We start from the raw sequence: 24,269 nt of genomic DNA on the forward strand, positions 1-24,269 counted from the left end.
AAAGGAATTCTTTGTAGTATTTTTGTAATTTTTCTCTAAGTCAAAACTTATTTCAATATAAAAAGTTTAAAAACACAGCCGGGAGCAGGGCTCATTACTGTAATCCCAGCACTCTGGGAGGCCGAGGTGGGCAGATCACCTGAGATCAGGAGTTTGAGACCCACCTGGCCAACATGGTGAAACCCCCGTCTCTTCTAAAAATACAAAAATTAGCCGGACGCAGTGGTGCACGCCTGTAGTCCCAGCCACTCGGGAGGCTGAAGCTGGAGAATTGCTTGAACCCGGAAGGCAGAGGTTGCAGTGAGCCAAGATCATACCACTGCACTCCAGTCTGGGTGACAGAGCAGGACTCCATCTCAAAAATAAAAATTAAAAATGCCTGGGCGCACTGGCTCACGCCTATAATCCCAGCACTTGGAGAAGTCAAGAAGGGAGGATCACAAGGTCAAGAGATGGAGACCATCCTGGCCAACATGGTGAAACCCCGTCTCTACTAAAACTACAAAAAATCAGCTGGGTGTGGTGGCACATGCCTGTAGTCCCAGCTACTCGGGAGGCTGAGGCAGGAAAATCACCTGAACCCGGGAGGTGGAGGTTGCAGTGAGCCGAGATGGTGCCACTGCACTCCAGCCCGGATTCAGAGCGAGACTCTGTCTCAAAAATATAAAATAAAATATAAAAATAAAAAGTTAAAAAAAGCATATTAGGCCTCAAAAATAAGCTTGACAGATATCAGTATCTCCAAGTCAAAGATGAAGAGAGTAAAGTTCAAAATAATCATACAACTAATTAAAAGAGGTAAAGCTGATACCTATTTTACTCAAGACTATAGTCTTTATTCCATGGAAAAGGTGTAAGTTTCAACATAGTGAAGCATAATTCAATGACAGATTTATAATTTTCATATCTCTAAGATAAACTATGTCCTTATTATGCATTTTTTTTTTCCTAAAGTATTTCCTTCCTCTCAGGTTCTGAAATTAAGTTTTAAAAAAATGCCAGGGATAGTGGCTTACACCTGCAATCCTACCACTCTGGGAGGGTGAGGCAGACAGATCGCTTGAGTCCAGGAGTTTGAGACCAGTCTGGACAACATGGTGAAATCCCATCTCTACAATAAGTACAAAAATTAGCTGGGCATGGTGGTGCACTCCCATAGACCCAGTTACTTGAGAGGCTGAGGTAGGAGGATTGCTTGAGCCTAGGAGGTCAAGGCTACAGCATTCCAACCTGCGTGACAGTGTGTCTCAAAAAAACAAAAACAAAGCAAAACCCTTTAGATTTGTTCCATCACAATTTGGTGAAGAAAATAAATTTAAGTTATTATCATTGAAAAAGCAAATATTAATATTTGATTCTGCCATTGTGCATAAGAGCTATTCAAGTGCTAATCAACACCACTGCATTCAAAATGGTTGTCTTTGCGACAGGACACTTTAGTAAACTAATCTATGACTTTATAACTCAGACGATTATACTTGTGGTATCATTAAAACAAAGATATTGTTTACCTGAGAACTGCCACTGAAACCTGGAGGTTGGCTGTATTCTGTGGAATCAATAATACTACTGCAAAATGAAGAGAGAAAAATGTGATTTCAGTATTTACATAATTTTAACAACTGAAAAACTAAATCTAAAGTATATCATACATAAGCCCAGTATTTCTAATTTCTAAGCAAAGAAAACATTTACTGCCAATCATTAAAGATCAAATAGACAACCCACAACATATCAGCAAATGTTTAAGCAATTTACCACTTCAATTCACCACCTCAAACACATAAACCAAGAAATAATATCAACAGGGGATAATCACAAGGCAGGTGTCTATATAAATTTACTTGTTTATATTTCATTTTCAGATAGGTTAATCAGGTTTGGGGAACTCTACGGAAAAGAAAATTTACACTATTGGGAAAAGAGCACAAGCATGCAATCAAAGTCTATGGTTAACAGACCCTGTTATGCCATTAAAAAGCTATGTGTTCTTGGACAGTTACCTTATAATCAATCACTCAAGATTCCTCATCTATAAAAACGAGGTGATGAAGGCTAGCTATTTATATATTATCTCGAGTCCCTCCCAGCTTCAAAATATTATAATCAAACCTCATGTGAAAAACAGAACTATCAAAAGAATAAAATAAATGGTAAAATAACAATAATCTTGCCTTTGTAACCCAAAACCAATATACTAGCTTCTTCTGCTCTGATCAAACATAATATGCTTTCTCCACTGGTTCTTTTTATGTGATTATATCCTCTATACATTCTATCTAACCCTAAAAAAACATCCAGAAGCGTAGACTATCTTTTACTTCCTCTATCTTGGCATTTCTATCTTACCATTTCATCATTCCTATCTCCCTCCCATCTTTAAATAAGCCCTACATAAAAAACTATCAACAACTGAAAATCACATGACATATACACCAACTGTATACATTACGATTTACTTTTTGTAAATTCTTTTTCTCTATTTCTACTATAAACATGCTTAGTCCAGGCATGGTCACTCATGCCTGTTATCTCAGCACTGTGGGTGGCCAAGGTGGGCGGATCACCTGGGGTCAGGTGTTCAAGACCAGCCTGACCAACATGGTGAAACCCTATCTCTATTAAAAATAAAAAAATTAGCTGGGTGTGGTGGCACGCTCCTGTAATCCCAGCTACTTGGGAGGCTGAGGCAGTAGAATCACTTGAACTTGGGAGATGGAGATTGCAGTGAGCTGAGATCACACCACTGCACTCCAGCCTGGGTGACAGGGTGAGACTCTGTCTCAAAAAACAAACAACAACAACAACAAAAAAATTATATTCTTTCTACCCTACAAAATTTAAGAAATTGAGATTACTAATTAGAATGGTTCTATATGCAAATATACAAAATGATTAATTACTTAGTACTGAAAGAACCTCAAAGGTTAAAGCATGGGACGTATTCTTAGAAGTACACAGTTTGGATTTTACCCATAGAAGTGAATAGCCTGACTCTGGGCAAGAGGTTAATCTTACTTGAGTTCTAGCTTCTCCATCTACTAAATGATGAAGACATATCAGAGAAGTTTGAGATTTAAATAAGATAATGCATGTAAAGTTCACAGTATGATGCCAAAATACAGCAAATATTCAATAAATTTTAGTTTCTTTTATTAACAAGATTAGTAACATAAAACTTCACATTTTCAAAAATAAATCATATGAATCTGCCTACACAGAAGTCTTCTTTTTTTTAAAGACATAGTTAATGGGTACAAACACAAAATTACATGAAAGAAATAAGTTCTAAGGTTTGAGAGCAGACTAAGGTGACTACAGTTAGCAACAATATATTGTATATTTCAAAATAGCTAGAAGAGGCCAGGCACAGTGGCTCATGCTTATAATCCTAGGACTTTGGGAGGCCAAGGTGGGAGGGTCACTGGAGCCCAGGAGTTCAAGACCAGCCCGGAAAACATAGACCCCGTTTTCTACATATAATTAACTGTGTGTGGTGGTGCATGCCTGGGGTTCCAGCTACTCAGGAAGGTGAGGTGGGAAGATCACTTAATCTCAAATGGTCAAGGCTACAATGAGCTGTGATCGCATCGCTGCATTCCAGCCTGGGCAAGAGAGAGGCCCCGTCTAAAACAAAAACAAAAACAAAAACAAAAAAACCCAAAACCAAAACCAAAATAGCCAGAAGAAATGATAAATGCTCAAGGTGATGGGATAACTCCCAAATACTCTGACTTGATCATTACACATTCTATGCATGTAAAAAATATCACAAGTATCCCCACAGACATGTACAAAATACTATGTATCAATGAAAAAATAAAGTTAGAGAGTGCCAAAAAATACAGCACATTTAAAAAAAAAAAAACCCTTAATTGTGTTAACAGTTCCTATAGCAAAACTGAATTATAAAAGAGCCTTTAAAGAACTTAACCATATAAAGAATTCAAATGTTCTTCTCATGAGTTTATTTAGATAAAATGTAACCATTGCTTGCCTTTCCTATAGAGTCACACACTGGTATGACAAGACTGCATGCTATTTTCAGTTTACTCCATCCAGAGACTAATAGGACTGAAAGTGAGGTAATGCAATGCATTAAAAATCTCTGTTCTTCCTACTAATGAAACTCAATCCCCTAGCGTTTGTATAACATTAATAAAATCATGTAGCTGCATATTTAGAGGCCTATAGAACAGAACATTTCCAGCTATACATTTTTATGGATTTATGATTCAGAATTTTGTGACTGCAAGCCAAAAAAATGAATACTGATATCTCAGTGTATACAGTGATATAATTCTACATTTCATATATGTTAAAAAATACTCATCAGTTTATTGCAGATATAACTAAGAATTAAAATAGTATCTTATTAATGATTACAGAATATGAAACGTATTTTCTAGCAGTTCTTAATTTAATTCACTAAGAAAAAGGTATAATACAGACTGCAACAGAAAAATTTGAATAATAAAACCCATTAATTCTGCTTAATATATATCATACATTCATACATTCATACACACACACACACACACACACAGAGAAAAGAATATAGCCGGGTGCAGCGGCTCACGCCCATAATCTCAGCACTTTGGGAGGCTGAGGTGGGCAGATCACAAGGTCAGGAGATCGAGACCACCCTCACTAACATGGTGAAACCCCGACTCTACTAAAAATACAAAGAATTAGCCGGGCGTGGTAGCGGGTGCCTGTAGTCCCAGCTACTCGGGAGGCTGAGGCAGGAGAATGGCATGAACCCAGGAGGTGGAGCCTGCAGTGAGCAGAGATCACGCCACTGCACTCCAGCCTGGGCAACAGAGCAAGACTCCGTTTCAAAAAAAAAAAAAAGAATATTAGAAAGCACTGACACGGCTGGGTCCCTCTTGACTCTGGTGCTGTACTACTACTTTAACTCTTGATTCATCTGCAGTCACTAGATGGCAATAACAATATCAACAGTACCAATTACTGAGGGTTTACTATGCACTAACCTAAATAAACTTCACAGCTCTAATGTAGATAATACTATTATCATTCTCATTTCTCAAGTGAGAAAACTCGAGCACTGAGAGATTATATATTTGGCTCAAGATAACAACACTGGGAAATAGCAATGTTATTATTCAAACCCAAGCAGTCAAGTTCCAGAGTCCACAAGAACCACCATGCTATATAAACTACCTAGGCACTTTATGTTTTCTAACTGAAGAACAGGAAAATCCTGGATAAGCCCCCACCTCATAGACATATTTTAAAGGGAAAAATGAAAAACAGTAACCTATAAATATAAGACAGAATCATGTATTTTTCAAATAAATGTCAATAAAGTTATAAAAGTTACACTAGCTTAAGAAATCGCGGCAGGTGGATCATCTGAGTCAGGAGTTCAAGACCAGCCTGGCCAACATGGTGAAACCCCAACTCTACAAAAATACAAAAATGAACCGGGCGTGATGGCAAGTGTGTGTAATCCCAGCTATTAGAGAGGCTGAGGCAGGAGAATATCTTGAATCTGGGAGGCGAAGGTTGCAGTGAGCCAAGATCACACCATTGCACTCTAGCCTCGGTGCTGGGTAACAGAGCAAGACTCCACCTCCAAAACAAAACAAAACAAAACAACAACAACAAAAAACACTTAATAAAGACATCAAAAGATGTCAAGGAAAAAAATTTTCAGAGTAGTAAGTAAAACTGATAGAGGAGTAATACGCTTTAATCAAAAGATAATAAAACAGTTCCTAATCTTCTTGCTGGTAACAATGAGAAGCTTTGCTAAAATAAGTAAAAACAATGTAGCTGTTAATTTGAGGTATCAAAGAAATTCAGTTATGCAAGTAGATGTCATATAACTATTTTCACCTAGATTATTTTCCTTCAAAAGCAAAGACATATTTCCTAACTAGAAGGTAAGATTATTAAGTCAGTTTCACATATGAGGTATAGTATAATGAAGAGGTAACCAAGAGAAAACAATGGTTCACTCTTGGAAAAATAATAGGCATATTGATTTTAGACTAGGCTTTTATATTGAAAAAGAATGGTTTAAATTTAAATTATTAGTAGATATATTAGCTAATTAAATTATAAAGAGAAATTTTAAATCAATGAGCAAAAATAAAGCACACTGAGATCGTTTTAGGATAAACGTAGACAATAAATATGGAATTACGAATAAGGGAATCAAAGAGAGTCCAAAATGCCACATACTCACATAAAATTAGACTATTATCATTTTTTTGCTATAAATGTAAAAGAGAGAAAAAAGAGTTACATTTAAATAAATAAATCAAATGGAGCTACAAATAAAACTTGCTCCTTTCCAGTGTTCTACATATAGTTACTGAACCAGTTTCTCCAAAAGAAAACACTAAGAAGTAACCTGAAAATACTAAATTTTAAATAATTTAATATTTTTAATTTAATTTTAAATTAATAGTAAATCCCATTTATTGAGCAACCAAAATTGTTGTGGCCCCAATTTTGCAGAGACCTCCAGCGATACTAAAAATCATTCTTCATGTTTTTTCTTGTTTTACTCCATATACCCTTTAACATTTGACACAAGTAGTCAAATATATCACCCAAAATCTATGCGACTAATCTGTCCACAACAATAACAGCAGCAGCTAACATTTATTGAGTTCTTACTATGTACCAGACATTATTTTCATGTCTTTAAACGTCATTTGTTTACGATCTCACTGTGTCACCCAGGCTGGAGTGCAATGACACAATTCCACAGCTGGAATACTACTTTGACAGTTGCAACATATAAATGCAGTTCTCCTCTAGGAAAGTACTTCTAAAATAGATTTCCTGATTTTGATGCAAAATCCAACTGAAAATTAAAATGAAATCTTCTCTCATTGCCTGTTAGGAAACAGACAATACTAAACTCTTCTCATGGTATCTGAATTTCAAGGACACAAATTTTGTATAAATAAATATTGGTGATGACAATGGCTTTTTAAGCAATAAATAGATTTTTCGCAATATAGTTTGGCCTTAAAAAAAAAGTTTGGGCTCAAAAAGATTATATAAGACCTAAAATTCAAAACTCTGAAAATCAAATGCTTGTTTGCAACCTATTTAAAGATAAAAACAAAAAACTTGGTCTGAACACATCTGACATCATGTTTCAATGTTGAAATACTAATGTGCTTGATTATGGGAAAGTCCCTCTTTTTCTTCCATCAGTATTATATGATACATGGCATATGGACTCTGTTATCTTTCTAAAATCGGTAAAGGCAGGAAAGGAATATGACTATACTCTGACCCAAAAGATTTCCAAAAACGTTTTGGGAACTTCATACAAATTTAGGTTTACTTAAGGAATGCAAGGTTAGTACAACAACAAAAGTACTAAGGATAGAATACTTATCTATGATTTCTACAGAAAAGACATAGGGGCAATTTATTCTTCAAACAACAGAAGCTATCACAGTGTTTCAGAACTCCAGAAAAAAATTTACCCAGCACCCTCTTGTCTTTTAATTAGTACATGGTTACAAAGAGTCATAGTTACATAATGCATATGGGGACTATAGAACCTAATATTTCTACTGCCTTTTAAAATGTTTAATACATAAAAATTCTGAAACTGAAAAAAGAAAGCAAAAGAGCAGCTCATTTAAAAGTTTTCTTTGTAAGAGGAGTTTCCTTAGAAAGAAACTTAATGCTAGCAGATACAAAAAGCAAGCAGGAAGGAAAATTTCTAAAAGATGGAACAGGTCTGAGTCTACTGCTTTATTACTTTTGGAAGTAAACTACTTCGGTTGGTAGAATTCTAAAATAGACAAAAATAAGCTCAAAGGAATAAGACCAACAAGACTGATCTGCCTCTAACAAAATCAGCGAAAGTTTCAGTTCATTACACAAAGTGGTGTATTTGACTAGTTTGTATTCTATTACCACTTTCCAACAAGTTGGAGTAGATTACAATTTATTTGTAATTCACACAGTAGAAATTTTAAATTATCAGGTGATATAGTTGATACAATCCACCAGGGTTCTTTTAAAAAAAGAACCTGTTAAAAAAAAAAAAAAAGAACTATCTGAAATAACATCAGAATTATTCCAGAAATAATTAGAAGAAGCATTCTAAAAACAATTAATTAAAAATTCAAAGATTGGGGGATGTGGTGAATGGGAAAAATATGACAGGACTTCGGTAGGAGAGAGAGCATGAGCAGCAGAAATGGTAAATGATAACAGCACGTGAAATTTTACATTTGTATATGGTTGCCCTTATACCTAAGCAAAGTTGGTTTGCTTTGGTTTCCCTACGTACCCCCATGTCTGATCTCCTAGAATCAAAGTACATCTATTATAATTAAAGGGGTAAAAAGTTTCCTATGTGATTCTAAATGACTCTAACCCGAAAGGACAAAAAGTCATAAACATGAGGCTTTGATCACAGCATACAAATGGAATTAACAGGGAATGGTTGGTATATACCAATACTTTGTTTCCTTTACAGAGACTTGATTTCAACTTTTCTGGCCCTCTCAAGCCCAGAAACTTTATCTGAGGTGTTTCAAAGACATTACAGAAGAATGTGTAACTTTACAGAATAGAGTAAAATAATTAAAAATCTTTACCCCCATCCTGCACAAAACATGAAATACTCACAGTTATAAAATGTTTGTGTTGAATATTTGAACTTTCTCTTATAAAAAGGAAAATAAGCACGTCAGATTTAAGGATTTATTTAAACACATGTAAGTAACACAGGCTTATCATCAATGACTAAATCAATCTTCCCATATTTTCTAAAGTAGCATCTCTGTCACGCCCCAACCCCAGGTCTGCATCTGAATCTGAGATCTACCTCAAACCTAATCAATCAGATTTTTAAAATCTGAATTTCAAATAGGAGTCTTGGTTGACACTCATGAACACTGCAATTTGGCTTCTTCACACCTCAGACTTCAGAATTTAAACGAACTCTTAACATCTTCGTCAAGCAGTGATTTTAGATCTTTTTAAGTTTTTTTAAATTTTTAATGTTTCTGGGTACACAGCAGGTGTATATACTTACAAAGTACATGAGGTATTTTGGAACAGGCATGCAACATGTAATATCACAATATGGAGAATGGGGATATCCATCCCCTCAAGCATTTATCCTTTGTGTTACAAACAATCCCATTATACTTTTATATTTAAATGTACAATTAAATTATTATTGACTATAGTTGCCCTGTCATGCTATCGAATACTAGATCTTATTCATTCTAATTAATTTTTTTTTTTTTTATCCATTAAACGTTCCCACCTCCCCAGCCCCGTACTACCCTTTCCCAGCTTCTGGTAACCATCTTTCTATTCTCTATCTTCTTGAGTTCAATTGATTTTTAGATCCCACAAATAACTGAAAACATGTGTTGTTTATCTTTCTGTGCCTAGCTTAGTTCACTTAACATAATAACCTCCAGTTCTATCCATGGTGTTGCAAATAACAGAATCTCATTCTTTTTTACAGCTGAATAGTACTCCATTGAGTAAGTGTACCACATTTTCTCAATTCATTCATCTGTTGATGGGCACATAGGTTACTTCCAAATCTTGGCTACTGTGAACAGTGCTGCAACAAACGTGGGAACGCAGATAACTCTTTCATATATGGGTTTCTTTTGGATATATACCCAGCAGTGGGACTGTTAGGTAATACGCTACTATTTTTAATTTCTTGAGGAACCTCCAAACTGTTCTCCATAGTAGTTGTACTAATTTACATTCCCACCAGCACAGACAAGGGTTCCCTTTCCTCCACATCTTCACTAGCATTTGTTACTGCCTAACTTTTGGATAAAAGCCATTTTAACTGGGGTGAGATGATATCACATTGTAGTTGTGATTTGCATTTCTGATGATCAATGAGGTTGAACACTTCTATATACACTGGTTTGCCATTTTTGTCTTCTTTTGAGAAGTGTCTATTCAAATCTTTTACCCATTTTTAAATGATTATGACATTTTTTTTCCTATAGAATTGTCTAAGCTCCTTGTATATTCTGGTTATTAATCTCTTGTCAGATAAGTAGCTTGCAAATATTTTCTCCCATTCTGTGGGCTGTCTCTTCACTTCGTTGATTGTTTCCTTTGCTGTGCAGAAGCTTTTTAACTTGATATGGTCCCGTTTGTTCATTTTTGCTTTGGTTGCCTGTGATTGTGGGGTATTACTCAAAAATTTTTTGCCCAGAGTTTCCGCAATGTTTTCTTGTTGTAGTTTCATAGTTTGAGGCCTTTAAATCTTTAATCCATTTTGATTTGATCTTTGTATATGATGAGAGTAGGAATCAAGTTTCATTCTTCTGCACATAAATATCCAGCTTTCCCAGCACCATTTATTAAAGAGAGTGTCTTTTCCCCAATGTATGTTCTTAGCACCTTTGTTAAAAACGAGTTTGCTATAGGTGTGTGAATTTGTCTCGGGGTCCTCTATTTCTATTCTGTTCTATTGGCATGTGTCTGTTTTTACGCCAGTACAATTTAAAATCAGGTAATATGATTCCTCTATTTTTGTTCTTCTTGCTCAGGACAGCTTTGGCTCTTCTGGGTCTTTTGTGATTCCATATACATTTTAGGATATTTTTTTCTATTTCTGTGAAGAACGTCATTGGTGTTTTGATAGTGATTGCAATGAATCTGTAGATTGCTTGGATAGTATGAACATTTTAACAATATTGATTCTTCCAACCCATTAACATGGCATATCTTTCCAGTTATTTGTGTCTTCTTCAACTTCTTTCATCAGTGCTTTATAGTTTTCATTATAGATACCTTTCACTTCTTTGGTTAATTCCTAAGTACTTAGTTTTATTTGTGGCTTTATAAATAAGAATATCTTTTTATTCTTTCTCACATTGTTCACTGCTGGCATATAAACATGCTACTGATTTTTTGTACGTTGACTTTGTATCCTGCAACTTTACTGAATCTGTATCATTTCGTTCTAATAGTTTTTTGGTGGAGTCTATAGATTTTTCCAAATAAATGATCGTATCATCTGCAAACAGGGATACTTTGACTTCTTCCTTTCCAATCTGGATGCCCTTTATTTCTTTCTCTTATCTGACTGCTCTAGCTAGGACTTTCAGTACTACGTTGAGTAACAATGGTGAAAGTGGGCATCCTTGTTGAGTTCCAGATCTAAGAGGAAAGGTTTCACTTTTTCACCATTTAGTACGACTAGCTACAGGTCTGTCACATATGGCTTTTATTATGTTGAAGTGTGTTCCTTTTATAAACAATCTATCGAAGGTTTTTATCATGAAGGAATGTTGAACTTCATCAACATCACTTTTTTTTTCTTTTCTTTTTTTTGAGACGGAGTCTCGCTCTGTCACCAGGCTGGAGTGCGGTGGCACAATCTCGGCTCACTGCAACCTCTGCCTCCTGGGTTCAAGCGATTTCTCCTGCCTCAGCCTCCTGAGTAGCTAGGACTACAGGTGTGCACCACCACGCCCAGCTTTTTGTATTTTTAGTAGAGACAGGGTTTCACCATGCTGGCCAGGATGGTCTTGATCTCTCGACCTCATGATCCACCCGCCTCGGCCTCCCAAAGTGCTGGGATTACAGGTTGAGCCACCACGCCTGGCATCAACATCACTTTTTAGGTATCAACTGAAATGATCATAAGATTTTTATCCTTCATTCTGTTGATTTTAGTTCTTAACAAGAACCCAAGGATATTTTATAGAAATCCTGAAATGCCTACCAATTAATCATAATTACTACAGTTTTTGAGTTAAACAGTTTGATGATTATAAATTATTGGAATCAAAAAGTCTATTTACACCAAATTTTAAAGAGAATAACCAATTTACCCACATATCTTATTTTTCCTCCTAAGAATATGTAACCATGAGAACAGGGTTCTTGGGTCTGTCATATTCACAAATATATCCTAGTGCCTAACAGTGTTTTTTACATTTTTATCTTTAATTGACATAATAATTGTGAATATTTATGAGGTATAAAATATTGTGATCCCTGCATACACTGTGAAATGATCAGAGTATAGCATATCCACCACCTCAAATATTTGTGAGAACATTTAAAATCCTCTCTTTTGCTATTCTAAAATACACAATTCACTATCATTAACTATAACCACCTTGTTGCACAACAGAACACCAGAACTGATTCTTCCTAACTATAACTTCGTACTCACTGACCAACTTCTCCCCTCTCCCCATCCACTTCTAACCTCTGTTAACCACCATACTATGCTCTACTTCTGTGAGTTCAACTTTTCTAGATTCCACATGTAAGCAAGATCATACAGTATTTGTCTTTCTGTGCCTGTCTTATTTCACTTAACATAATGTCATCTAGGTTCATTTGTGTTGGTGCAAATGACAGAACTTCCTGGGTTTTTTTTAAGGTGCAATAGTATTCGTGTGTGTGTGTGTGTGTGTGTGTGTGTGTGAGTGTATGTATATATACACACACACAACAAATGTTTTAAATCCATTCATCCATTTAGATAAATACTTACATTGTTTGCATGGCTACTGTGAATAATGGGACAAAGAAGATGGGATTTTTTTCATAGTGATTTTATTTCCTTTACGGGATTGCAGGATCGTATTTTTATTATTAGTTCTATTTTTAGTTTTTTGAGGAACCTCCATAATGTCTTCCAAAGTAGTTGTACTAATTATAATACCACCAACAGTGTATAAGAGCTCCCTTTTCTCCACATCCTCATCAACATTTGTTTCATCTTTCTGATAACGGCCAATCTAAGAAATGTGAGGTGATGTGCACTAATTTGCATTTCTCTGATGATTAGAGATGTTCAGCATTTTTTTCATATATCTGTTGGCCATTTCTATGTCTTCTTTTGAGAAATACCTGTTCAAGTCGTTTACTCATTTTAAAAATAGGTTGTTTCATAGAGTATTTGTATATTTTGTTCCTTGTATATTTTGCACATTAGCACCTAATCCAATATATGATTTACAAATATTTTCTCTCAATAATTGGGTTCTAACACAGTGTTTTTTATACATGCCTGGCACACCTCAAATACTGGCTGAATGACTGAAAATAAATTATTCAACTATTCTAAAGAAAATTACAGTTTCAAGAAACGTTTTCAGAACTTACTGAATTTCTATTACCTGTCAATTTTAATGAGAAATTACAGGTGTACAAAGAGAATCCCCTACGTTATTGCCATGGAAGTTTATTTCCTGTGTTTTGTGTTTGTTTTTGTTTTAGTTCACAATCAAGATTCCTTAAGATTCTTCAATTATTTTACTGACTTTGGCATCAAGTTCAACTCCTTGGCATGGTTTAGGGTCAGAATTAAGTCAAGTAACCCTTAGTACTCACAAGAATAAAACAATCAAATGGTTTTACTACTCTCACATAAAGGTAAGCTTCATTAAATTACATCAAAACACCATGTATGTTCAAAACTCTCCAATGCAAGTGTAGTTGAGATTTCTTAAAAATCCATCTATAATCACCTAACCTTGAAGATTTGAGAAAAAGTATTAGCCTGTGTACAGATAACTTCCTGTATTGTCATAAGCTTCTCCTTAAGGATTAGTTCAACTTGATCATAAAAACATTTCATTTCCTGCATTAAGAAAAAAAATATCAAATAAAATAAAGTTGTTGAACCAATAATAGTTGCCAAAAGGTACTAAGAACTTAAGCATTAACATGTGAAGTGGCAGACGACAATGTCAGGGGTAATAATCCAGCCAAAGACTCACTATGCAAAAATAGGGAAGACGGCTCACTTTTCATCTACTAAAGACTCATTCCTGTCCTCCATACCCATCCCAAGCATATATTCTTTCAATGACCAGAGATTAGTATAATTGCACAGAGTGACAAGAGTAAACTAGAGGAATTTCTTAATGTAGTCCAGAAGCTATTATGCAATATCGTTTCTTAAATATCATTAATGTATTCAAATTATAAAATATATGAATTCACAAGGTATTAGATCACCACCCTACATATATATTTTTAATGTTAAATATTCCTAGCCTCCATAAAATGATTCCTTGCTTTTTCCTATTATCCCTATACTTTGATTCATCTGGAACTTTGTCAAAATTATAGAAACACAAATAAAAGGTATGCTTCAAAAATGTTTGATAGAGTAAATAAAATCAAAAGTGTCTTATATAAAAGTCTTACCTACATATTTTATTCATAAATCTCCTCCTTCCTCTAGCACAGAAAACAGGCAATTCAGAATTTAAACTAATGCATGCCTGTATGATATTTTTTTAAAAAATGAATTAAACTTTCAATCAACAGCAATTTATCAGTAAAAGCATTTTAAAGATAAGAGACTATAGATCAAAAAATTTTATTTAGTACTTGTATTTCGTACTACATTTACATACTATCTTAGAAAAACAAGACTTACTACGCAAATTTAACTCCAGCAACTATCTGGATCTTATAAAGCATACCCCGCTGAAGGAGATAGAGAAGTTTCAACTAATACATCATTTTTCAAACTAAGTTCTCTGATGTTCTGAACACACAGAAGAGACTAATAACTCACCATTCCAAAACTGCTTAAAGACAAAGAATAAAGCAATTATGAGATAATTATTTCTAAGAGAGAAATGACATCAATAAGATACATTCAGAAATTTAAAAGCAAAGTTACTGCAATGGCTTTGACGAGGACTTAAAATCTAATGAATAGTATGCCAATGTTCCTCATCACACCAGATATACAGCTAACCACAAGAGGGTAATACTAGGTTTATACTAAGCTAATGGCTTCATAGGCTTGATAATAAGTTATTTAGCAGTCCTTTCTATTCAATTACACATAATATTAAACTAAATAATATTTAAAGAGCCTAACATCCACATTTGTTAATCCATGTAGAGTCCACCCAGTTTACACTCTCAAAAATTCAGAGAAAATCAAGCCTAGTCTAAGTATGTTTTAATCTAAAAAAAAAATCAGCACTGTCCTATTTGCCAGGAAGAGAACCTAACAAAAATGTTTTGCCGTATTATTTAAATAAAGTCTGAGCTAAAAAGTTAAAAAATGTCTAAAACATTAATAATACTCTAGAAGGGCAAATAGGATATATATCCTCATAATCACCCTCCTATACAAAAGAACCAATTCCACTTCACAATAAGTAAAAGAGACTATGCTTGCCTACTAATCTCTGATTTATTCATTATTTGACACACACAACTATGCAACAATAAAATGTAAACTATGGTTTATACTGAGAATTGTGAAGACTTTCCTTCCTTAGAATTTAAAACAGACTAAAAAGGTTCTAAGTATAGCAGTCATAGGTTTGATTGATTATATGGAAAGTTTGAAATGGATGAAAGCTTACAAGGTTAAAAAATTCAACTGATTTTTATTTTTATTTTTTAAATACCTCACCTCAATGAAGCATAACTGATAGCTTTTATAGTAAGATTAAAAGAATTATTTACTTATTAAGTGTACTAAATGTCATGCTTCAGTAAATTCACAAATTGAAAATTAAATGACATTCTAGGTTAGGTATATATTTACTCAAAACCTTATATTTAAGTCCCTATTATATGTAAATCATAAAAATGTGGAAGTATATGAAAAAACCAATATTCACAGGATTACGGTACAGCATGGAAAACATGTATTTTTTCCAAAGTAATACATACTATAGAAACAGGATCAAAATAAGTAGAAATCTTTACAAAACAAGTGGTTAATTCTATCTCCTGCTTCCTTTTCCCTTCCCTTAAGTTTTTAGGGAAAGAGCATCTGAAAAAAGAATAGAAAGACCTCACCCTAGGTTTGGGGTCTTTGGGGATAGTTACCTACAAAGAACTCAAACAAATTTACAAGAAAAAAACAAACAACCCCATCAAAAAGTGGGCAAAGGATATGAACAGACATTTCTCAAAAGACGACATGCATACAGCCAACAGACACATGAAAAAATGCTCATCATCACTGGCCATCAGACAAATGCATATCAAAGCCACAATGAGATACCATCTCACACCAGTTAGAATGGCAATCATTAAAAAGTCAGGAAACAACAGGTGCTGGAGAGGATGCGGAGAAATAGGAACACTTTTATACTGTTGGGGGGATTGTAAACTAGTTCAACCATTATGGAAAACAGTATGGCGATTTCTCAAGGATCTATAACTAGAAATACCATATGACCCAGCCATCCCATTACTGGGTATATACTCAAAGGATTAGAAATCATGCTGCTATAAAGAAACATGCACACGTATGTTCATTGCGGCACTATTCACAATAGCAAAGACTTGGAATCAACCCAAATGTCCATCAGTGACAGACTGGATTAAGAAAATGTGGCACATATACACTGTGGAATACTATGCAGCCATAAAAAAGGATGAGTTTGTGTCCTTTGTAGGGACATGGATGCAGCTGGAAACCGTCATTCTCAGCAAACTATCCGAAGAACAGAAAACCAAACACCACATGTTCTCACTCATAGGTGGGAACTGAACAATGAGATCACCTGGACTCGGGAAGGGGAACATCACACACCAGGGCCCTATTATGGGGGGTCGGGGGGAGGGATGGCATTGGGAGTTATACCTGATGTAAATGACGAGTTGATGGGTGCTGACGAGTTGATGGGTGCAGCACACCAACATGGCACAAGTATACATATGTAACAAACCTGCACATTATGCACATGTACCCTAGAACTTAAAGTATAATAATAAAAACAAAAAAAATAAAAAATAAAAAGAAAGACCTCACCCCAGGTTTGGGGTCTTTGGGGATAGTTACTTAACAGTTGAATCCAGGAGAAGTTTCTAGGCAAAAGGAACAGTATAAGCAAAGATACCCTAACATTCTGCTTTGAGAGTTACATACAACTTTAAAGCACGAAAACAGTAGGCTGGGGCTAGGTAATTACAGAGGGTCATGCAAAGAGATGGATCTAAATCAACGTACATGATAGGCAGCTACTGAAAAATTTTAAGCAGGAAAGAAACATCATATTTCTGACAACAACACATAAGAGGACAGGTTAAAAGACTATTGCTAGATTAGGTGATGCTAAGGATCTAAACAAGGCAGAAGCAGTAAAACAGGACATGACAATTACAGCTAATCAAAGTAGGTAGAATATAAAGTTCTGTGGGGGACTGGGAAAGGGAGGGAATACCATTATCTGGCTTCTGCTTTTCTTTTTCATTTAAATACATAATCTAAACATAAACCCAGAATCTATGTAAAGGATTCAGTGACCTGACATATAACAAAGATAATCATTACAGAAAACTAACAAATCTAGAAAAGAACTTTGTAAAGTAAGCCTGTTTTAAAGAGAGATCAAAACTTTTTAGTGAGGAATAAGAACAAAAATTGTCTGGCATTTAAATAATAAAGCTAACAATTCTGAAAGAAAAATGATCAGTAAAATTGCAACTACATGCTGCTGCTTAAAGAAAAATCAAATATTAATAGTATTATAAAAGATAATATTCATGTCAGCATGTCTGATTTCAAATCGTAATCTTAAGGATCATTTTCACTCAGAGTATTTAAGGGCTACATCATTTTTCCCAAGTGCCTCTCTGAAGCCTTCAGTGATACTCAAATCACTTGTTTACAGAAAACATCAAAACACTCTTGAAGAAAATACTGTTTGCCTATTTTTGCTTCTTGAACTGTTAACCCATATAACTCTGCTAGAATCTAATTTAATGATAGCTTTGCAAGCAATTCTAGCAATTCTCCAACAACATTTTCATAAACTTCATGAAATCTAGTATGTTTTACAAGATCTGCTACTTTATTTTACAATACAACCACTCTTACCTCTTCCATCAATAAAATCCTAATGCAAACCAACCTCCTCTCTTCTGACTGCTACAATGCTTCCTAACTTTTCTCCCTAGCTTCCAATGTCAGGAAGTTGAGAGGGACACTGGTAGTATTTTCTCTGTCCACCACACAGGAATCCAAGTAAACATTTTAAAATCTAAATCAGATACTGTTTAACACCATCCCATAACTTTCTATCATAATTAGTCTTTACTTGATTAATGTGTCAACTTAGATGCCACCTCCTTGGAGAAGCCTGGCTATGAAAACTAAAACAGAACCCTTTTGCAAACCCCTAGCATGCCTAATTATTCTTCCTAAGGTAGCGCAGTCATGCATCACTCAATGACAGGGACACACTCTGAGAAATGTGTCATTAGGCAATTTTGTCATTATGTGATCACAGAGTATACTTACACAAACCAAGATGGTGTATATATATATATGTATGTGTATATATATGTGAATATATATATGCAAAAAACCAATGTCCCAGCGCCATTACTGAATATCAGTCATTTCCCCTACTTGATCTGCAATGCCAATATCAAGTGTCATATATTAGGTCTCTTTATATGCTTATGAGATCATTATTTTCTTATGAGATCACCATCATATATGCAGTCCATCACTGACTGAAACGTCATTATGCAGTGCATGACTGTATTATGTTATATACTACTACGCTATACATTAGCCCTTTTAGTATCTCCCCCAACCTCCATACACACATCCCAAAAGGTAAGTTCCAAAAGGACAGGGACTTTGTCAGCTAGCTCCAACACCTAGAATAGCTCCTAGCATATCAGAGGCATTCAATAAATAGAGCAATTAAGTAAATTCACTATACTGTCACAAGTTCATAAAATCCAACAATCAATGACAGACTGAGTAACAAAGATCTGGAAACAACATATACAAAAAAAAAAAATGCTACTGTTAAACAGAGAGGAATAAGACAATGGGAATGAATCATTATTAGTGAACTTTTTGTGATGTGACAACTTTTTCTTCCCTGTATGTACTTACATAATAAATATTCCATTGACAAAGATCCTGTGCATATCAGAACTGAATTCTAGGCTTAAAGATAACAATATACACAGACAAGTCATTCTCAAATGTTTCAAAGAAAGAAAAATATAGAAGAAAATCAACTGAATTACACAGCTAAAATAATACCAGAATCAACCAGAACTCACAAGGATTCTCCATACTATAATTAATGGGAAAAATGTCAAATCTCTGAATTCTCCTCAACTAGAACAACCCTGCACTCTTTCTGTACACAATGTACCAAACTAGATCCAAAACAGCTTTCCTAAAGTGATAGATTCTGAAGGTTATTATAATTTACCATAGTAGAATTGGACTTCCTGATAGTCCACATTACCCTAAAACTATTTGTCTGTTAAGATTCCATTACATCATTATCCTAAGCAGAGGGTGGATTTAACAAACCAAAAAACACATGATTTCATGTAAAACTGTTCTTAGTTTGAACATTTCAAGCATAAAAATTCAAAACTCAAGACTGAGAGAGTACATATTTCATGAGATAGAATTTTGAAGCTAAAAGGGAAACACACACATTCACTGTATTTTACAAATAGCTACTACTAAACGAAGCCGGGCATTATTCTAAAATCTTGGGAAATGGTCATGACAAATATAACGCCATTCTAATATAACATAGAGAATAATTAATTAATAACAAGGAGTTATAAGAAAATATCAAGGAAATCTAAACTAACAGATCTGTCTATTGCTCTCATTTTAAATGTGGGAAAAGTGATCTGCCCAATAAAATTTAACAAGTTAGGGGGAAAAGTCGAAGGTTTTATCTTACCACATTTTTCCCTAATACTACCACTTCATGTTCTCAAATTTAGATTTTTTAATGTCATCTGACTTTAATTCACAAGATATTTAGAGCTATCATTACTTTAAGAAAGTCATCAAACTTTTAATCCAACTGTGAATTCATAACATTATAGTCTTCTACTCGCTAACTCTTCCTGGCATAAAATTCATCGCATTAAGGAAACAGATGGGCCATATGAATCTCATTTCTAGATCATGACCAAAGTAATTTCTCAGGGGTTTCATACACTGCATGGAAAACGCTCCTAAAGAACTAGACCATATGCACATTTTGTAACATGAATTCTAATCAATTGCAAGTGTGAAGCTTGTACCTGTGTGATGGAGAAGGAGCTTCAAATTGAGGCACTGTGCTATCCTCACTGACAGGAGAGTATAAGCCACTCATTTCCTGAAAATAAAATTATTTGAATTATAGTAGACATTTCAAATAGAAGATATATAAATCAAAAAGAGGCATGATATATTCCTTTCTATTCCTGGGTTTTCATCAGTCCTCATTTGTCTCAACATCAAATTTCTGAAGGCTTCCTCTCCACAGAATAGAAAAGCAAGGACATGTGAAAAGTTAAGAGACAAGCCTTTTCTATGGTACACAATCTTAAAGAACCATAAATTGTTTACTAAATATTGTTCATCATTAATGAAGCTACCAAATGCAGAAAAAGATAAATGTAAATATTTTAAATGACATGTACATTACACTACGTGAATAGTGAACTAGCACATCATTAATTCAGGTGATTATCTATTGATAAATACTAAGATAAATATGACAGTAAGATAACTGGATCATCAGGTTCAACTCTTGAACACAAAAGCACAAAAAACACCCAGAATATGTCAAGTCTCTGCTTTATATATATTTTCCACAAACATTAAGATTGAAATATTAGCTTTGTTTAATAATGACTTAAACTCTAATTTTCGATCAGTAATCCAGAGGAACAGGCCTAATCAACCATTATATGAATTTTGCCTTTCACACTGACAATCTAGCTTCCTTTTTTATGTAATTTTGATTAATGAAGAAACAGCAAATTTTAAAATGCCACTAAAGATGCATCATCAGACAGAATTATTTCTGGCTAATCCAAGCTCAGCTCAATCATACAGTCAAGTAAGTGACATAAATGTGTAACAACTTAAGAATGCCACAGAGGATACTGAACATCCACTAAATATTAAATCCATTAATCTTTAACATGTTCTACATATCAGCAAAAGAAAATTATAACATATAAATAATTTAAAAACACAAACTAAATTTTTTAATAAATACAGCCAAAGGCAAAAACTTCAAATCATAATATCCTATAAGACTCCCAAGGATCCTCCCATAAATTTCCTTAGGTAAACTATATTAAACGTAAATTCCCAGAATATTGGTAATGTATTCTTACATTTCTCTTTTAATTAACCTTAACTCCTAGAAATGCACAGAGTAGGTATGTAAAAATTGTTAATAAAAAAAGCATTTTAGTGGTAATAATTGACAGTTTTAAGTTATGATGGCACTCCAAGAAAACTGAGTGGTTTTTTTTTTTTGTCAATCTAATCAAGAAAAATTATGGCAATAAAACATTGTAAAACAAATTTAGACTATATTTTATCATCAAGTGTTCAGAATTTTTTTTTTTTTACAAAAATTCATTCTCAATTAAAATGAAAGTAACAGCTGTTACTTTCTTCATAACTAAGACCAATCCCATAAACTTAACATGGTAACTTAATGGAAAGGTGACAATTTCATGAAATTGAAAAATTGCTAAGGATGCGAGAAATTCTTGATTCCTTACTTCCACTCTCTTAATATCCTCTTCCAAAACACTTAGTTCCTTCTGGATCTGTTCCAGTTGCTGCAGATTAAATAGAGAGAGAGAGACAAAAAAAAAGCCTAAGCCAAACCAAAATGGCATCACCATGATCATAAAATAAATTTACATTAGGAAAATAATTTCTATCAAACTGGGCACTAATGGCAAATTAACAGGAGGGATAACCACCAACAAAATATAGCTAGAAGTTCCCATTTTTAAATGCAATGGTAGAGAATTATGTGAAAACACGATGTTGTACTTCTTTAATACAACAGTTTGATTTTACAATAAAAGTATGAGAGATGAACGACAGTGACTTAAAAAAATACAAGATAGCCAAAGAACTTTCACATTACCTCATTTAGTTGTTAAACAGAAAAACTCAGCATGTCAGTTGTTAATCACACTTTTACTTTTTTTTTAAATTTATTTTTAATAGAGATGGGTTTCACTATGTTGCCCAGGCTGGTCTCCAACTTTTGAGCTCAAGCAATCTGCCTGCCTCAGCCTCCCAAAGTTCTGGTATTGTAGGCGTGAGCCACTGCACCAGGCCTTTAATCACACTTTATAAATAAACATTAGTCTGACAGAGGTTAAATCCCCTCATCCAAAAGCAACCACAAGTCAGTATCTTAACACCTCCTTCTTAAGGGTTTTAAAAACATATCTGAGATATTTTATGTTTTATATCTTGCCTATTAAACCATAATAATTTTCCATGCCACTAAAATGCTAACATTTAATTGTTGAATAACACTAAACAACATATTGAACCATTCCCTGTCTCATGAGAGATTTAAGTTGCCTGCAAACTATCATATATTACTCGGGAACATATTGGTCTTTCAGATTTCATTTCATTTTCAGATTTTATTAAAAGGTTACTTCAGATTTGATTAAGAGTATTAAAAATGAAATGATTCAATCAAAAGAAAACTGCTTTCCAGAAACACTATACCAATTTAAATTTCTATCAACAATATGCGGTTGTCTTACTCTAACCCGGATATATTGAACAAATTTATAAATGTAAAATATTAACAACTAATGCTTATATATTACTGATTGCCAGATGTGAAAAATGAGGCACAGAAAGGTTAAATGATTTGTCCAAAATCATTCCGTAAGTGGCAGAACTGGAATTCAAATTAAGGTAGGCTTCTTGTTACAGAATTCATGCTGTTAACTACTATTCTTTACTACCTATTGAAAACAGTACCTTATTATTAACTCACTTCTTTAATGACTGATAAGGTGAACAGAGTTTTTATAGAGACTTATTAGCATTAGTATCTTCTGCGGCAATACAGGCAAAGTTGGCAATATAACAACTTATTCATTCAAATATTTACCAGTTCTAGGCACCTTCCTAAGTATTGAGAAGAACAGGATCTAAAAACAATTGTAGCCCTTACCCTCACTGAGTTCAGTCTAGGGGAGATGGCAAACAAGAAAGCCAATAGTTGAAATATTATAGCAAGCATTATGATGATGGTATACAATGTATTAAGGGAATATAGACCACATCTAATGTAGAGCTGGTAGGGTAGGAACAGGACTAGATAACTAAAATTTGATTGAAAATTAAATCAGAGGTTGAACCTTAAAGGACTAACAGAATTTGCCAAGTAGAAAACAGTGAGGCATGACACAATAAGCAGAGTAAATAACAACACATGCAAAGGTACAAAAGCTATGAGAAAGGTAAATAATAAATCTGAAGCTAAGGCAATAAATGAAATTGCTTAACATCAATCAGTATAGTCAGAAGAGATAAAAACAAAACTGGAATGGTGGAAAAAGCCAATGTCAAAGAGATGGGCAAAGGAAGAAGCAGCATTAACTATCAAGAAGGGCAAAGTCGCAGCCAGAAAACCAGGGGAAATGACAGTACTGATGGAGAAATCAAGGGTGAAAGAGTGATTAGCATTTTCAAAAGCTTTCAACTCATCTATCTACTTTAATAAACTTCCTACCACCTTAAAATATGTCACACAATGTCACCTTAACTGAAACCCTGCTCACTCTTAAAGACACTGTCTGTCCTGAAACTCTTTCGAATAACGGCTGCTCAACTGATAAAGTCTCTGAGGCCCCAGGGTTTACAGGACTTACTAATAGATAGGAACTCACTATTTCTACTGCATTCCATGGTCATTTCCAACAATTAGTATTCCATCCTAAAATCAGTTTTCCACCATAACATAAAAACCACTCTGTCTAGCTCATACCAAGCAGCCAAATCCCTGTCTACCCACTTGAGCCATCTATAAACATCCCAGTTATTCCCCACCATCACTGAAGCCTTTGGGTTCATGGACATTTTCAACTCCAGCATCCAGTGATGCTGACCTCTAATTCAGAAAAACACTACCATGGTCATCTCTTAAACATTTTCATTTAACTACCTTAAAATGTTCCACTCTTGAAATTTTTATTTAAACAAATGCTTTAGTATAAGAGGTCTTTAGTATAATTGCTTTAAAAAAATACATTTAAAAAGAAGAATGAGTATCTGACAAATACTCATTTGAATGAGTATTCTGATATCCAGAATCTATAAGGAACTTAAATAAATGAAAAACAAAAAACAAACAGCCCCATTAAAAAGTGGGCATAGACATAAACAGACAATTCCCAAAAGGCAACATACAAGCAGCCATCACACATGAAAAAATGCTCAACATCACTAATCATCGGATAAATGTTAATAAAAACCAAAATGA

General features: G+C 34.3%; 1 protein-coding gene across 9 annotated transcripts in view; it reads right to left on the reverse strand.

Annotated features, from left to right (window-relative positions):
• Positions 1-24,269, reverse strand: part of COP1 (COP1 E3 ubiquitin ligase) — a 256,670-nt gene that overhangs the window by 163,287 nt on the left and 69,114 nt on the right. For 6 of the 9 annotated variants that reach the window (XM_077988244.1, XM_077988120.1, XM_077988082.1 and 3 more), the window contains 3 exons: positions 21,523-21,582; positions 20,038-20,114; positions 1,512-1,569 (listed from right to left, as the gene is read on the reverse strand). In XM_077988244.1, coding sequence (XP_077844370.1) covers positions 1,512-1,569; positions 20,038-20,114; positions 21,523-21,582 — 195 coding nt within the window. The remainder of the gene's footprint in view (positions 1-1,511; positions 1,570-20,037; positions 20,115-21,522; positions 21,583-24,269) is intronic. The other 3 variants (XM_015123351.3, XM_015123346.3, XM_077988044.1) reach the window with 2 other exon arrangements.

This window comes from Macaca mulatta, chromosome 1 (assembly GCF_049350105.2).
Source record: "Macaca mulatta isolate MMU2019108-1 chromosome 1, T2T-MMU8v2.0, whole genome shotgun sequence".
NCBI classification, from domain to species: domain Eukaryota; kingdom Metazoa; phylum Chordata; class Mammalia; order Primates; family Cercopithecidae; genus Macaca; species Macaca mulatta.